This window comes from Ahaetulla prasina, chromosome 4 (assembly GCF_028640845.1).
Source record: "Ahaetulla prasina isolate Xishuangbanna chromosome 4, ASM2864084v1, whole genome shotgun sequence".
In the NCBI taxonomy this organism is placed as follows: domain Eukaryota; kingdom Metazoa; phylum Chordata; class Lepidosauria; order Squamata; family Colubridae; genus Ahaetulla; species Ahaetulla prasina.
The window spans coordinates 27,353,976-27,369,514 of NC_080542.1; the positions used below are offsets into that span (position 1 = coordinate 27,353,976).

Here is a 15,539-nt window from a genome sequence, read left to right on the forward strand (position 1 = left end):
TTGAATGTAGAAAAGATGTTAAATACAGAAGTAAACTTTGCATAGAAATTAGACACTAAAGTTTACATTCTCAATTACTGTGCACTTGGTGGAATTATTTCTCTGCTTTTTCTCTTCTCCCTTGGGGCAACCATTCAGCTCTCGGGGGAGTTTAATGAAGAATTCACGCTTCAGAGCAGTCTCTTTTGCTAAAATTGTTGCTGGTGTGACAGCTTTTTTAGGTTTGTTTGAGCCTCGTTTGTTTTAGCTAGCAGGAAGGAGGCGATGGCACCCGTTCTGTGCTACTTGCTTCTTCTATGGGTCTCCTACCACTGGACAGCAACCACTGAAACAACCAAGGAAACCGTGCAAGTGATCCAGGTCACAGGTGGGTCTTGTAAATGGTTGAAAACTGGAAACTTAGTTGATAACAGATTTCAGATTAACAGGTAGGTATACTTCGGGAAAATCAGTAGTTTAGAAGTAAAACTTTAGAGAAACGATGTGTATCCTTTTTCCATCATGGTTTAGTCCTAAATCAAATATATGAGGCTTGCAAGTAGTAAGCTTGAGATAAAAAAAGCTAGGTTTGTTTGCATTTCTTATCTCTCCCCAATATCGTTTTTCCTGTTACGTATTTTAGGTTGTTGATCTGTGTTATTTTAAAAAAATACAGTACATAGGCAATATTCAGTAAGAATTATTTTAGCCCATTTTCAGAAAAAAAAATAAGATCTGAAATTCAGTTTTGGAAACCATCAGGTACTATTAAATTTAGGGTTAAAAAGAACAACCCAGCATCAGTTTAGATATTGTTGATTAATTTTTAAAAGCTATGCAAATTGCTCCATTTGTCATTTGATCCTTATTCTAACTTGCTGGGTTAATTTAATCCATTTTAAGAATTTGCTTTTTAAAAAACGTGGTTATATTTTAAATAGAACTGCATTCTTTTTGAGAAATTTAACTGAAAATTTTCCTTTTTAAATTGGTTTTAGCAATTAAAAATTCTTAAAGGGTTCTTAATGATTTGCTTTGTTTTGAAAGTATTGTTTTTATTTGATTTGTTGAGCACTTCCATCTGATGAAGAATTAAACACTAATCAGAAAAAAATTGCTTCTAGAAAGAAAGGAAAGTTTTAATAAGTATATCTCACATTCTAGAATCCCAGCAAGTTTCTTTGTCCTGCAAACTGGATCACACTCTGACTTCAAGTGACTTAAAACTCATCTGGCTTGGTCCAAAAAAGAATGAATTGCTGTATGTAAATGTGGGGTACCACCATCCAGAGGCAAGACTTAATGCTATGTGGGGCTTGTCGATCTACAGAATTGTGCAAAATACCACTTGGTTTACCTGTAATTGGAATGGCCAGTCAGGAAACCACCATGTGCTTCCAAACAGAACCAGTAAGTGTTGTAATAATGAAAAGTTACAGAATTGACTGCTCTCTCTAGCTCCCTCCACCCCTCACTTTGAACATCCACTATCCCTAGCCACATTGACTTTGCTGGCTGGGGGATGACTAGAATTGTAGTCTAAATCTGTCAAGACCCCATTTGGGAAGTTTGCTCAAAATGTTATATATTGTTAATGATGCATAAATCCAGGATGAAAAGAATCTAGGTAGGACAGTGTAGCAGGTAACAGTATTGCCTTCAAATTAGTCATGAGTCAACGTAGATATCAGACTAAGAGTTATCAGACTGTTTTTGAATGATTATGATGTATTATTTTTGATTGCTTTTGGGGGAAGTTAGGAATTGATGATTGTAGGGGTACAATTAAGTTGGGATGAAATTTTTTTAGCATATGTTTGTTTTATTTTTAACTATACCTTGTGCTCGTTCCGGGAAGTCGCGGGGGGGAGGGTTGCGAAGGAGGGGAGGGGGGGAAAGGGGAAAAAAATTTTTTGTAAAACTTTTTGAATAAAAAACAAAAAAAAAACAAATTAGTCATGAGTGTCCAGAAAATATGGCAAATATCCTACTACAGAAGAAGCAAGAGAAAGAAGACCCAACATGATAAGATAGTTATATTGATTGACTAGGACCAAGGAGACCCAGGTTAAAGTCTTCCCTCAGCCAAAGAATCTAGCTAAGCTGTCTTGGGGTTGATTAGTCTCTCTTCCTACCCAATCCAGCCCTATTTCCCAGAGTTGATTTTAATGGGGAAAACTTGAATATCTGTACAGTATCTCCTAGAAGAAAGGTATATTTAACAATAAACAAATGGAAGAAGAATAGCTGTGATAATTGCTTAGATCAGGGGTCTCCAACCTTGGCAATTTTAAGCCTGGAGGACTTCAACTCCCAGAATTCCCCAGCCAGCTTTTCTGGGAGTTCTGGGAATTTGCTAGGAATTCTGGGAGTTGAAGTCCTCCAGGCTTAAAGTTGCTAAGATTGGAGACCCCTGGTATCACTTTTATGGCCAATACCATGCACAAATTAAGAATATACCCCATAATATTTGGCCTTTCAGTCTGCAAGGCCAATATAAAATCTTTTGTTTGAGGATGATTATATGATAAGATGACCATGACAGTCTAACATATTCATAGGAAACATAATTAGAAGGATAGAAGAGAAAGACGTGGGGCTGGGAAAAAGATAATTTTCTGGACTGAAAAAAGAGTGGACCAAGTAAATAATAACAACAACATCTGTCTATCCCAGGTCTTTGGGAAGGACATGATAGATGGATAAAAATGCCAAATCCAATCTAAACATCTAGCTAATTGTGCAATGAAGCATAGTGATAATTCCAGTGGTGGGATTCAGCCAGTTCGCACCACTTCAGGAGAACTGGTTGTTAACTTTCTGAGCAGTTTGGTGAACTGGTTGTTGACAGAAATCATTAGGACAGAGAACCGGTTGTTAAATTATTTGAATCTCACCACTGCATAATTCATAAAATTTACATGCCACCCATCTCCAATCACTCTGGATGGTTTATCTGAAGTTATTTTTCCAGGTGGAGACGACTCTGACGGCATCCAAGAGAAAATGAAAGCATATGAGAAAGAAGACTATGAAGATCATAGTGGTAATTTTTCGGATGGAAACAGTTCTTTCCCTTATGTCAGCCCCAAGGAATCAGAGCGACACCGTGAGTTGATCAGAGTTGCTTCTTTATTATTGCTTAGCTAATTACAAGGGAACAGCCAGATGAAGTCTTCAGGAATTCCAAGGTGGAGCGATGGTAATGGATCTCTGTGGATTCCTTCTCTGCAAGGAATCCAAGCTCACCAGTTTTTTTCACTCCTTCCCTCCCCCCTCCACTCAAGCATGAGATTCCACCACACTTAAGGCCGAATCAGAGCTGACTTCCATTTTTCATTGGAGAACGGGATGGGTAATCTTTCTATTACCACATGGGCAAGGCCAGGACTAAAATGAATCGGGAAGCAGTATAAATTTGTATGGGGTTGGAAAGAGTGTGAGTAAGGGGATTTTACATGAATTTGTGTTTGGTAGGATGTAGGTTGTAATCCATCAATCTAGGTGATGGGTTTTTTTTTAATACAATCAATATCGTTTAGTTTTGTTGGGTTATAGTTTCCACTATCTGAAACATCAGTTGATAGGAATTATATTCAAGCACATGAATGGAAGGTTAGAAGATGGAAGATAATTCCTTTAATTACTAAAGAGTGATAAGCAATGGACAGAAATTGAATAGCAAATAGCATGTGTGAGTGGAATTGGGATTATTTAAGAGGAGGAATACACTGTCAACATCTGTATAATCAAATTCAGTGGATGGTGATAATTTTTAATAGTTTTTTTTTCTGGCCTGTAATGTGATCCACGTTTTTGTAGCCAAAATAAAATATTCCTAAAGGTTGAAAAGTCTGTAACATGAAGGTAACATGGTATAACTACCATGGAATGAACCTTACAAATATTTTAATTTCATTTTTTTTAAAAAATTGAAAACTAAAGCTTCTTCAAAACAGAAACATTACTCTGAAGTGTAGCCAAAATGCATCTAGAATTTAAAATGTCTTCAAGTTTCATACATGGAATTAATGTAAAATTGTGCTTCAGTTCAACTTATTATTACTAACTTTTCTTCTGTAGAACCCCAGGAAGACCTGCTTCGTTCAGCAATGGATCCTGAAAATTTTTCTTGTGATGCCCCAGTGTTTAGAAATTGGACAGAGGGGACACTGCTCTGGATTCAGCATGATTCAGCAGATCAAAATACAGTTCTGATTAATATGACAATACGGCGTTCTGTTCGCTACTCACTGAATATGAATGGTAGTCTTGTTTCTTTGATCCTTCCAAGAGTATCCCTTGAAGATGCTGGAAACTATTCCTGCCAGTGGAAAAATGAGACACGCTATTTTCAGCTAGAGGTGATAGCAAAGACAGGTGCGGCTCTAAGTAAACTGGTGGGAAGGGAAAGCTCTATTTGGATATAAGTTAGTATAAACTTAAAAATGCCATCAGTTTTATAAAATCCAAAGCTATTATTTCTGATGTTTTTTAAAAAATAATCACATTGTTTTTGAAAAACTCATAAACCAATAATTTCTAAGAACTAGATTAAATCTAAACTAGAACTAAATCTAGATCTGTGTTTCTCAATCTTTTTTTTTAACCTGTGGCCCTCTTCCAACCTTGTTTTTCTCCTGTGGTGCTACTATCCGTCCTCTCACTTTTGTCCCATTACTGGATACAAGCACAAGACAGTACCTGGTGTTTACTGGCATCAGTAAAACAACGTGTGCAATATAATATACTTTGCATTTTTGTGGCCACTCAGCAGATGTTGTGGCTCCCAGTTACATATTTTTCACTACTGGCCCTCTTGAAATATCCTGAGGTCTTCAGGGGGCCATATGTCCACTAGTTGAAAACTATTGATCTATATCTAAACAGAGGATTATGGGTAATCTATATGATAAAAAAAATTCTCCAAGTGGCAGTCCATAGACCAGAGTGGGACATCAACTCTACAGGAAGGCTAATATTACTTTTATTGAGAAACTTGCAAGTCTCATTTTATTTCTCCCACCCCCTTGATTGTTATACTCAAGTGAATTAGGAAGATATCCACTTGAGCAGCTTCCAAATGTTATCTCATTTTGGACTTTAAAAATGCTTCAATCTTTTTGCCTAGGAAACAATTCCTGAAAATTTCTGTCAACGTCATTTTCCACCAGTGTTTCTCAGCCTGGGGAATTCTGGGAGTTGAAGTCCACACATCTTAAAGTTGTCAAGATTGGGAAACACTGCTCTCTCTACAGTAACCTTGTCATATTTTCCAATTAACACCATATATACATTTGTCACCTTATCATGCAGATAGGTAACAAGCTATGAATGGTACTGTAGCTGGAACTGCTTTCTGTGCTTGGATTTTTTCATTAGCATCTAAAATTCCTTCAGGCACTAAAAGAGTGGTAATAGCCTGTAAGCCTAATATACAGCCCCTGTAAGACAGGAGACCATTTTAAAAATTAAAATCTGAAATATTTATTTCAGTGCTTAATGTTTATTTATACTGTGCAAAATGAAAAGATGCTAAGAATTTTGATGGGCAACAGATTCAACCAGTATTTGATTTTTTAAAAAAGCCCCGCTATATTTAATACAAGTGCTTATTAAAAGCTAGAAATAAAATAAAATAAAAAAGAAATAGCAGGCACTTAGAAGGCACATCTTCTTTTCTTCTTTCAAATAGAGGGAATACAAACTGATTCATTGTCAAGTACGGTGTATATATTTGTATTTATCGGTTGCAGTTATTTAATCGTTATTAGTTTTATTGATTTATTATTTACTGTGCATTATCTATAGAAGAAACTCTGCTTCTTGCTTTAGAAATATCATTGAATTGAGCTTTAATAAGGCCTAATCCATCTTTTTCTTCCTTCCCCTCCATCCCAATCAAAGTTGTTTGGCATTGGATGATTTGGTCTACAGCAATGGGATATATGATTATTTGCTTTGGCTCTGTTTTTTGCTTTCTAAGGATCCGGCAAGGTATGTATCTTTACATTCAGAAGCTTAATGAGTAAAATGTATGGTTAAATATTTTCTGTAATTTGTTCTGCTATATCTGATAAATTAAATCTAATAGGTTAATACAGGTAGACAATTGAGCCCAAACTTTCTGTTGCTAAGTGAGACATTTGTTGAGTTTTGCCCCATTTTCTGACCTTTCTTGCCACAGTTGTTAAGTGAATCAATGCAGTTATTAAATAAGTAACACAGTTGTTAAGTGAATCTAGATTCCCCATTGACTTTGCTTATCAGAAAATTACAAAAGGGGATCCCATGTCCCCCCCCCAAACACTGCAATCGTCATAAGTATGAGTCAGTTGACAACATCTGAATTTTGACCATGTGACTATGGGGATGCTGTAATGGTTGTAAGTGTGAAAATCAGTCATAAGTCACTTTTTAAAGGGATGTTGTAATTTCAAACTGTCATTACATGAACTGTTGTAAATCGATTAGATTAAATTTAATCCTTTCAATACAAATAGTGACAATATTTCCTCCCATCTGGTTATAGGTAGTCCTTGATTTACGTCCACAATTGGGACCAGAATTTTCATTTTTAAGCAAAGAGGTTGTTAAGTGAATTCCAATTTTACAGTCTTTTTTGCCACGATATTAAGTAAATCACAATGCTATTAAGTAAATCCAGCTTACCTCTGTTGATCTTGCTTGTCAGAAGCAAGCTGGGATGGCTGCACCTGGTGTATCACATGATCTCGCTACAATCAGTGCAAATATATGCTAGTTACTGAGTGCCTGAATTTTGATCACATGACCTTGGGGATACTGCAATGGTTATAATAGATCATAAGTCACTTTTTTCAGTGCTGTTGTAACTTTAAATAGTTGCTGGATGAATGATTGTAAATCAAGGATTACCTGTATTACTTTTAAAGCTTAAATGGCTTGAGAGAATGCCTCTATGGGTCCTCCTTTGTTGAGATTATTTGAAATTAGAACTAGAATAGGATAACAGAGTTGGAAGGGACCTTGGAGGTCTTCTAGTCCAACCCCCTGCTTAGGCAGGAAACCCTACACCACTTCAGATAAATGGTTATCCAACATCATCTTAAAAATTTCCAGTGTTGGAGCATTCACAACTTCTGGAGACAAGTTGTTCCACTGATTAATTGTTCTAACTGTCAGGAAATTTCTCCTTAGTTCTAAGTTGCTTCTTTCCTTGATCAGTTTCCACCCATTGCTTCTTGTTCTACCCTCAGGTGCTTTGGAGAATAGCTTGACTCCCTCTTCTTTGTGGCAGCCCCTGAGGTATCAGAACACTGCTATCATCTCTCCCCTAATCCTTCTTTTCATTAAACTAGACATACCCAGTTCCTGCAACCATTCTTCATATGTTTTAGTCTCATCTTTGTTTCTCTTCTCTGCACTCTTTCTAGAGTCTCCACATCTTTTTTATATTGTGGCGACCAAAACTGAATGCAATATTCCAAGTGTGAATTGTGATTAATCCTTTGCAATGTTTGACAGGAACCTAGGTTGACTCTTCTCCATAGTCCCTTTCATTATTTAGGAATAACTCTCTGGCAAACTGAGGACCCCATAGGCCTTTTGGCTGTTGATTTTAATGGTTGTTTTTTTTAAAAAAATTTTTAAATATCCTGAACTCTAATTCTGATCTTTTATGGCAGATGTCTGAGAGACCTCAGTAAATGGTGATGTTTTAGGCTGAATAAAATAAATGAAGGAATAATGTCATATTAACTTTAGAGGCAATATAAACGCTGTGGGTTCCTTTATTTATTTATGACAACTATCCCATCTCATCATACAGCCAATTTGTTCTGCTCTGGAGCTTAAAGCGCCAGTCCAGAAATGGGAAGATTGGCCTTACGCATGAAAGCAATCTGAATGACCAATCACACTCTCTCAGCCCAACCCACCTTGCAGGCTTGTTGTTGTGGGGAAAATAGGAGGCAGGAATATTAAATCTTTGTTCACTTTTTATTAAGAGCACACACATTGTGTCTCTGTTCTTACTATTCTTCCCCCAAATGAACTGACCCCTCCCAGTTTATTATTTATTAACCAAGAAATATTGATAGTTTCTTCTGAGTGGATTTATAATTATTCCTTAAAAGTTGCAGGCTGGTCAATAAGAACATCAAGTAGCAAAGGATCTCTTCTGAACCACCTGAAATAATCCAATCTACATTTTTTATCTATTTTGTAGTAGTGCAAATTATAGACATACTGGGAGAGGTAGGATTTATATGGTAAACTAGCTACATGTATGTATGTATGTGTGCATATATTAGAGAATTAATGGAGAACAAATGGATGAAGAGGTAGCTTTAATCAACTTCTGACTCTTTCCCTGAATGTTGTATGCAGCCATCCAATTTATTTTTTCTGGGATATGAAACCTTCAGGTAATTCTTTCCTTCTTTGACACACTAGTGCATTGTTTTTCAACCTCAGCAACTTTAAGATGTTGCTGGTTGAGGAATTCTATAGTTGAAGTCCACACATCTTATGGTTACTGAAATCAAGAAACACCACACTAGTGTTTCAAAATTGCTGCAGTGAAGAAAATCCTTTACAGGTAGTCCTCGACATAAGACCACAATTGAGCCCAAAATTTCTGCTGTTAAGTGAGATGTGTTAAGTGAGTTTTGCTCTATAGTATGACAGTTTTTAAATGAATCACTGCCATTGTTACGTTAGTCACATGATTGTTAAGCAAAAAGGGCTTCCCCATTGATTTTGCTTGTCGGAAGGTCACAAAAGGGGATCACATGACCTTGGGACACAGCAACAGTCATAAATATGAACCAGTCATCAAGCATCTGAACTTTGATCAAGTGACCATGGGAATGCTGCAACGGTCATAAGTGTGAAAAATGGTCATAATTCACTTTTTACATTGCTATTGTAACTTTGAACGGTCACTAAATGAACACTTTGAAGTCGAGGACTACCTATATTTGAAATGTTCTCTGTCAACCTTTCTTGTTTCAGTCAGCCGAGCTCGCAGGCAACAGAAGAAGCTGATGAGTCATAACAGGAGGTAAGTACTCAGAATGTAACAGATTGCCAAGAAATAGTGGGAATTGTGCACTGAATTTAGAAAACTATGTACAAGAGAAAATGGTGGACTCTACAAGATAGGCCTGGCAAATGGGTATCAGGAGAGAATAGACAAGAAAAATGAAGGAGTGGCTTCATATTAACTTTCGAGGCAGAGAGTGAGCATCTGGTGGTGAAATTCCAGATGTTTTATAGACCTGAAATCCTAAGGCATAAGTGCTTAAGATGTACACTATCTGGTTCTTGAAAATTTGGCATGCCGGAAAAAAAATCAAAAGTGTTTAGCAGATTAAAATTTTTAGCCTGGCAGAAGAAGGAAATGCCCAGATACACTGTTGCGTCAATTAAATTAAGGCTCTTGGTTTAAATTAGATTAAATCCAGTCCTTGGCATGTTCATGCCTTCTTTTCTGAAATGTCATGCTCTTAGTATGGTACTCAAATTCAAGTCTGATCCTCAACCCGGAATAAATTATGAGTCTGTGCCCCAGATCAGTCTTCCCCAAATCTGATTGCCTCCAATTTTCTGAGGAAACAGTTGCCAAAAATAGTTCTTCTTTGAACTATGTCCAGCCCATTTACAAAAATTAGTCTATAACTATTGATGGAGATTCCTTAATTTTATAAATCCCATTGATACAGTAAGAAAAGTTTAGGATCTGAATTAAATGGTTTTAATGAGCCTGGGAAGAGGAGAGACATATCTAGGTTGATACTGTGTGTTTGTCAATTCCATGTTGCATTAGGGGGCCCAATAAAGATATTTCCCCTGACCTCTCCCCTAATGGCCCAAGTGATAATTGTTATCAGATATAGTATTTTAGAACAGGGGTCTCCAACCTTGGCAACTTTAAGCCCGGTGGACTTCAACTCCCAGAATTCCCGAGCCAGCTTTGCTGGCTGGGGAATTCTGGGAGTTGAAGTCCATCGGGCTTAAAGTTGCCAAGGTTGGAGACCCCTGTTCTAGAGGACTATTTGAAGCTTATGAGTGATAACCACAATTGTCCTCCCAAAAAGGCTCACACTGTTGATCATCTGATGTCCTTCACATTTGTGCCTCGACAAAGCAACTTGTGTTCAACTCATATCTTGATGCCATTCATATTTTATATGTCTCTCATTTCCAGAAGATATTTTTATGCCAAACGGAACAAAAGATGTGTCTTCAATCGGATTATGGTATCTGCAGGAAACGATGATCGTGAGTTAATTAGGACCTTTCTCCATTCATAAAATTCTTCCTCAAGATTATGCTAATGTGCATTTTCCACTACTTGAATTTGCGGAAAAAGTATGCTAGTGAAAGTTGCTTTAGGAATGCAGCACACTGGTGTCTTTACAGATTTAATGCAGGAAAAATTAAGGAAAAATAATTGGCAGATCTTCTGACTCCAGGCAAGCATGATCTACAGTAGGAAAATCATGTCCCTAACTTGGACTTGGGTTGGAGTTGAAGAGAAGGGAAAATTTGACTTGTAGCAAGATATGCTCTGGTTTCACATAACTATGTTGTGTGGTACACAAAACCCTTTGGGACATAAATTTAGCATTATTTTGAATTAGTGTTGTTGTAAAATGATTAAAGGCCTGGAAACTAAAACATATGAAGAACGGTTGCAGCATTTGGGTTTGACTAGTCTAGAGAAAAGGATTGGGTGGGGGGCGTGAAAACAGTATTCCAGTATTTGAGAAGTTGCCGCAAAGAGGGTGTGTGTGTGTGTGTGTGTGTGTGTGTGTGTGTGTGTGTGTGTGTGTGTGAACTTATTTACCAAGGCACCAGAAGGCAGGACAAGAAACAATGTATGGAAACTAATCAAGGAGAGAACCAAACCTGGAACAAAGGAGAAATTTCCTAACAGTGGGGATAATTAATCAGTGGAACAGCTTTCTTTCAGAAGTCGTGGGTGCTTCATCACTGGAGGTTTTTAAGAAAAAACTGGACAGCCACCTGTCAAAAATGGTATAGGGTCTCCTGATTGAGCAAAGGTTTGGATTAGAAGACCTTCAAGTCCCCATCTCTATTCTTTGATTGGTTGGTTGGTTGGTTGGTTGGTTGATCAAAATTTCTCTATTCTGAAACAGTGCTAACCTTGTAAGAAATTTGAAACACCCAATTATGGGGAAGTTTGAAGAGGGAAAGAGCTTTCTATTACACCAAGCAATGGCCCTCTTAAACATGCCATGCTCTATTTGTGACAAAAAGGACATTTTGGGAAGGAAAACTCTTTGGCTATCAACAAGGATAGGTTCAGAAGGAAATTGTATTCGATGGAACAGAATGAAATGCTAAACCCCCACCCCCACCTACCATCATCATTACATATTCATCATCACCACATATTCCTGTGTGTATGTGTGTTTGTGCATATGTACACATACGCACACAAGCTGTCTTTCCACACAATGAAGCAGTTTCCTTGATGCCAGATTGAAATTTTGAAACTGACGCGACCTTGCAATCAAGCTGCCCAGGCCTTTGCTGTTGAAGCTGGGGGTTCAACAGCAGACTCCTGAATGCACAGCTGCTTTCACAGCTTCCTTTTCCTTGAAGGAGCAAGGAGATATGGCTTCATAGCAAGCACTCTGTGGCAGAAAATGAGCCCTGGGAGCTGGGAGAATTTTTCTGTTCCCCCTAGTTTCCCTGTTACCTAATCCCATGAAGCACTCACTCCATGCAGTCAGAGAACTGACAGCAGCGACTTGTGGGTTTTTAACTGCCACGTACTGGCCCCAAAGTAGGTTTCCCCACCCTCCCAGCCCCACCCCGTATCTTTCCTCCCTCTGCTTCATGTGCAGACAGAACCCATGTTCTTCCTGCTGAGTTAGAATAGGGACTAGAAGTGCAGCTAACAATTCTTTAACCTAGTATACTTTTCTGTCATCACAGGTCATGTAGAACAGAACAGAACAGAACAGAACAGAACAGAACAGAACAGAACAGAACAGAACAGAACAGTTTATTTGGCCAAGTTTGGAATTTGTCTCCGGTACGAAAGCTCTCAACGAATACACAATAACCACAATAACAACACACCATTTGACTGTTGCTGGGTTTGAAAGCACCCTGCACCAACAGTTACATCATGAATGAGGCAGCCTTGCAGCAGGAGCATTTATTCTTCAGGAGATGAGGACATAGACTAATAGGGTTGGAAAGGACTTTGGAGGTGTTCTAATCCAATCCTCTGCTCAAGCAGGAGACCCTAATACCATTCCAGACAAATGGCTGTCCAATCTTGTCTTAAAAATCTCCAATGAGAGAGCACCCAGAGGTGCTCTAGAGGCGAGCTGTTCTATTGATTAATTGTTCTCACTCACAGGAAATTTTTCCTTAGTTCTAGGTTGGATCTCTCTTTAATGATCTTTTACTCATTGGAAGAGTGATTAATTACTCTTTAACTCATTAATTGGAGTTGGGTTCTTCTTGACAATTACTTCTTGTCCTGCCCCCAGGTGCTTTGGAGGATAGGTCGACGCCCTCTTCTTTGTGATGGTAATATAATAAAGGCACTGCCTATGTATAAGTTCTGGAACATTCTCATAGACAAAACCAGAACATTTTTACCATGAGCAGAAGTTATTTTCTATGAATATTTGGTTAGATTCTTCAGGCTGCTGCAGTGGCAGGTAGGATTAATATAAGGTAAAATTAAAGATAAAGGTTCTTCTTGCACATATGTGCTCGTCGTTCCCAACTCTAGGGGGTGGTGCTCATCTCGGTTTCAAAGCCGAAGAGCGAGTGCAGTCCAAAGACGTCTCCATGGTCATGTAGCCGGCATGACTAAATGCCAAAGGGACACGGAACGCTCTTACCTTCCCACCAAAGGTGGTCCCTATTTTTCTACTTGCATTTTTTATGTGCTTTTGAACTGCTAGGTTGGCAGAAGCTGGGACAAGTAACGGGAGTTCACCCCATTATGTGGCACTAGGTATTCGAACCGCTGAACTGCTGACTTTTCCATTGACAAGCTCAGCCACCACTACCCTGGGGATTAATATAGTGTGAAGCAAATTCCAAGTCTTGTAGCATTTTGAAAGATTCGTTTTCTTAATGGCACAAGAGGTGTATCTTCAAATGATTATGCACCGTATATCTTTATTTGGCTTTAAAACATTCTCCTTTGGAAGAGATATTTTGATGCAATATGCTTCTTGTCTCTTAAGTTACAGAACAAGTTGATGCCTATGAAAACATGCCGCCAGATATGGGTGCACAACGTGGCCAGAGGTTACTGCAGAAAGGAAAAATCTTACCCAATACCCTCAAGATAGAAGGTAGGTACAGATAGGCAGGGCATAGAATTAGGTACAGTGTGTGCAATTTGTAACAGGGGAAGTGCCAATAATAAAAATGTTATAAAGAGCAAAGACTGATTATGACTGGAATAATGTTACAGTAATAGCAAATAATAGTATATGATCAAGTAAGGCACCATTATAAACATTGCACTTTCTCTCTCTCTCTTTTTCTTTTTAAGACCCTGTAATCTCTTGATTTGTTATGGGGTTGGGTCAGTGGTGGGATTCAGCCAGTTCGCACCACTTCGGGAGAACCGGTTGTTAACTTCTGAGCAATTTGGCAAACTGGTTGTTGGAAGAAATCATTAGGGCAGAGAACCGGCTGTTAAATTGCTTGAATCCCACCACTGGGTTGGGTGGAGCTGAGCATTTACTGGCCAGATGTCCTCCTTGACACCTATACAGAGTTTGCAGTAGATATTTCCTCTTTTCACACTGAGAGACATCACACATTATCTACATCCTATGAATTGCTTTTAAAGATCTGGCTTTGAATTGCTAGTGGTTTAATTTTGGTTTAATTTCTGAGTGTGTGAAGCCAATGATACAAAGCACAGAAGGGGAATCTGCAGCTCAAGAGTTTTGAAAAAGTAAATGAGGTGAGGTTAATGCACATTTTTAACACAACCCAATCCACCAAGATAGCTTCATAACTCTTACTGCATGAATAGGGGCCTGTAATGAACAAGACTGTAATTTATGATTTTTAAACATATTCTAAACATATTCTAAATGTTCCTAGGCATTTATTTATAACTTTTCCTGTTATTGTAAAGCAACATTACAGTCAAAGTCACCTGTGACAGTAAGGTTTCCTTAAATGAAGGCAGGATATATAAAAAAAAAATCAGCACAGGAAATGGGTAAAGCCGTTTAAAGACTGAACCAAAGAGGCCCTCCACCTTTCAACACGGGGCACCTGCCTTTGCCATTCATAACAACAAACAACAAGAGTTGTTCCACTCTGAAAACACCAGAAATGTTGGTGTGAATTTCTCATAGAATGTTTGACACTGTATTTCTCAGAATCATAGGGTTCTTCAAGAACTTGATGAAGTTCTATAAGAGACTAACAGCAAAAAAGAAAGAAAACAGTTTACAGACCACATTGTACTCATGATGACCCATTAAAAAAAATTAAGCTGGCCATTTTGTGGATCCTTCTCCTCCTCCTCCTCCTTTTCCCCTTCCAGGTTCTGCAGCTTCACAAGATTTAAAACCCTCTTATAATCACTAACAGCAATAGTAAGTGTGGCAGTAGCACAGAATATCTTCATGCCTTGTGCCACCAGTAGTGTTAATAGCATGCTTTGTGCAGCAAGCTGGTTCAGCTAGGCAACTTTTTGACACAAGCAACACAGATGAAGGTAGAGGAAGTAAATAACTTTAACTCTTCCTCTTTTTGCATGATTAGACAAAGAGTTATTTCACTATGAGTGATTTACAACATCTTCCAGAGTTGACCAATCATTGTGCCAAACTAGCAAAGGCTGTTTCATTTTAAAATGCAACTTTTCAGGAGCTTCCATGCCTGCCTGCTATCAGATAAGGTGTTTTTTAAAATCATATAGAACAGTGTTTATTTATTTATTTATTTATTTTTCGTATTTTTATACCGCCCTATCTCCCTAGGGACTCAGGGCGGTTTACAGGCAGATAAAAAATACATATAAATACAAAATAAAACATCAATTAAAAAACTTATTCCAAATAGCCGAATAATTAAAAATAACAGTATACATAATAAAACCCATTAAAACCAGTTTAAATTTAAAATCTAAAATCTAGTCCAGTCCTGCGCAGATGAATAGATGAGTTTTAAGCTCGCGGCGAAAGGTTCGGAGGTCCGGAAGTTGACGAAGTCCTGGGGGAAGCTCGTTCCAAAGGGTGGGAGCCCCCACAGAGAAGGCCCTTCCCCTGGGTGTCGCCAGACGGCACTGCCTAGCCGACGGCACCCTGAGGAGTCCCTCTCTGTGAGAGCGCACGGGTCGGTGAGAGGTATTCGGTAGCAGCAGACGGTCCCGTAAATAGCCCGGCCCTATGCCATGGAGCGCTTTGAAGATCATTACCAAAACCTTGAAGCGCACCCGGAAGGCCACAGGTAGCCAGTGCAGTCTGCGCAGGAGGGGTGTCACATGGGAGCCATGAGGAGCTCCCTCTATCACCCGCGCAGCCGCATTCTGAACCACCTGGAGC

General features: G+C 38.5%; 1 protein-coding gene across 3 annotated transcripts in view; it reads left to right on the forward strand.

The window, feature by feature from the left end:
- Positions 1–218: 218 nt before the first annotated feature.
- The window catches only part of CD19 (CD19 molecule), a 34,181-nt gene continuing 18,860 nt past the window's right edge, over positions 219–15,539 (forward strand). Inside the window, exons 1-8 of one of the 3 annotated variants that reach the window (XM_058180733.1) lie at positions 219–367; positions 1,144–1,389; positions 2,954–3,088; positions 4,063–4,359; positions 5,887–5,976; positions 8,977–9,025; positions 10,172–10,245; positions 13,209–13,319. In XM_058180733.1, coding sequence (XP_058036716.1) covers positions 265–367; positions 1,144–1,389; positions 2,954–3,088; positions 4,063–4,359; positions 5,887–5,976; positions 8,977–9,025; positions 10,172–10,245; positions 13,209–13,319 — 1,105 coding nt within the window. In that variant the 5' untranslated portion in view covers positions 219–264. The remainder of the gene's footprint in view (positions 368–1,143; positions 1,390–2,953; positions 3,089–4,062; positions 4,360–5,886; positions 5,977–8,976; positions 9,026–10,171; positions 10,246–13,208; positions 13,320–15,539) is intronic. The other 2 variants (XM_058180735.1, XM_058180736.1) reach the window with 2 other exon arrangements.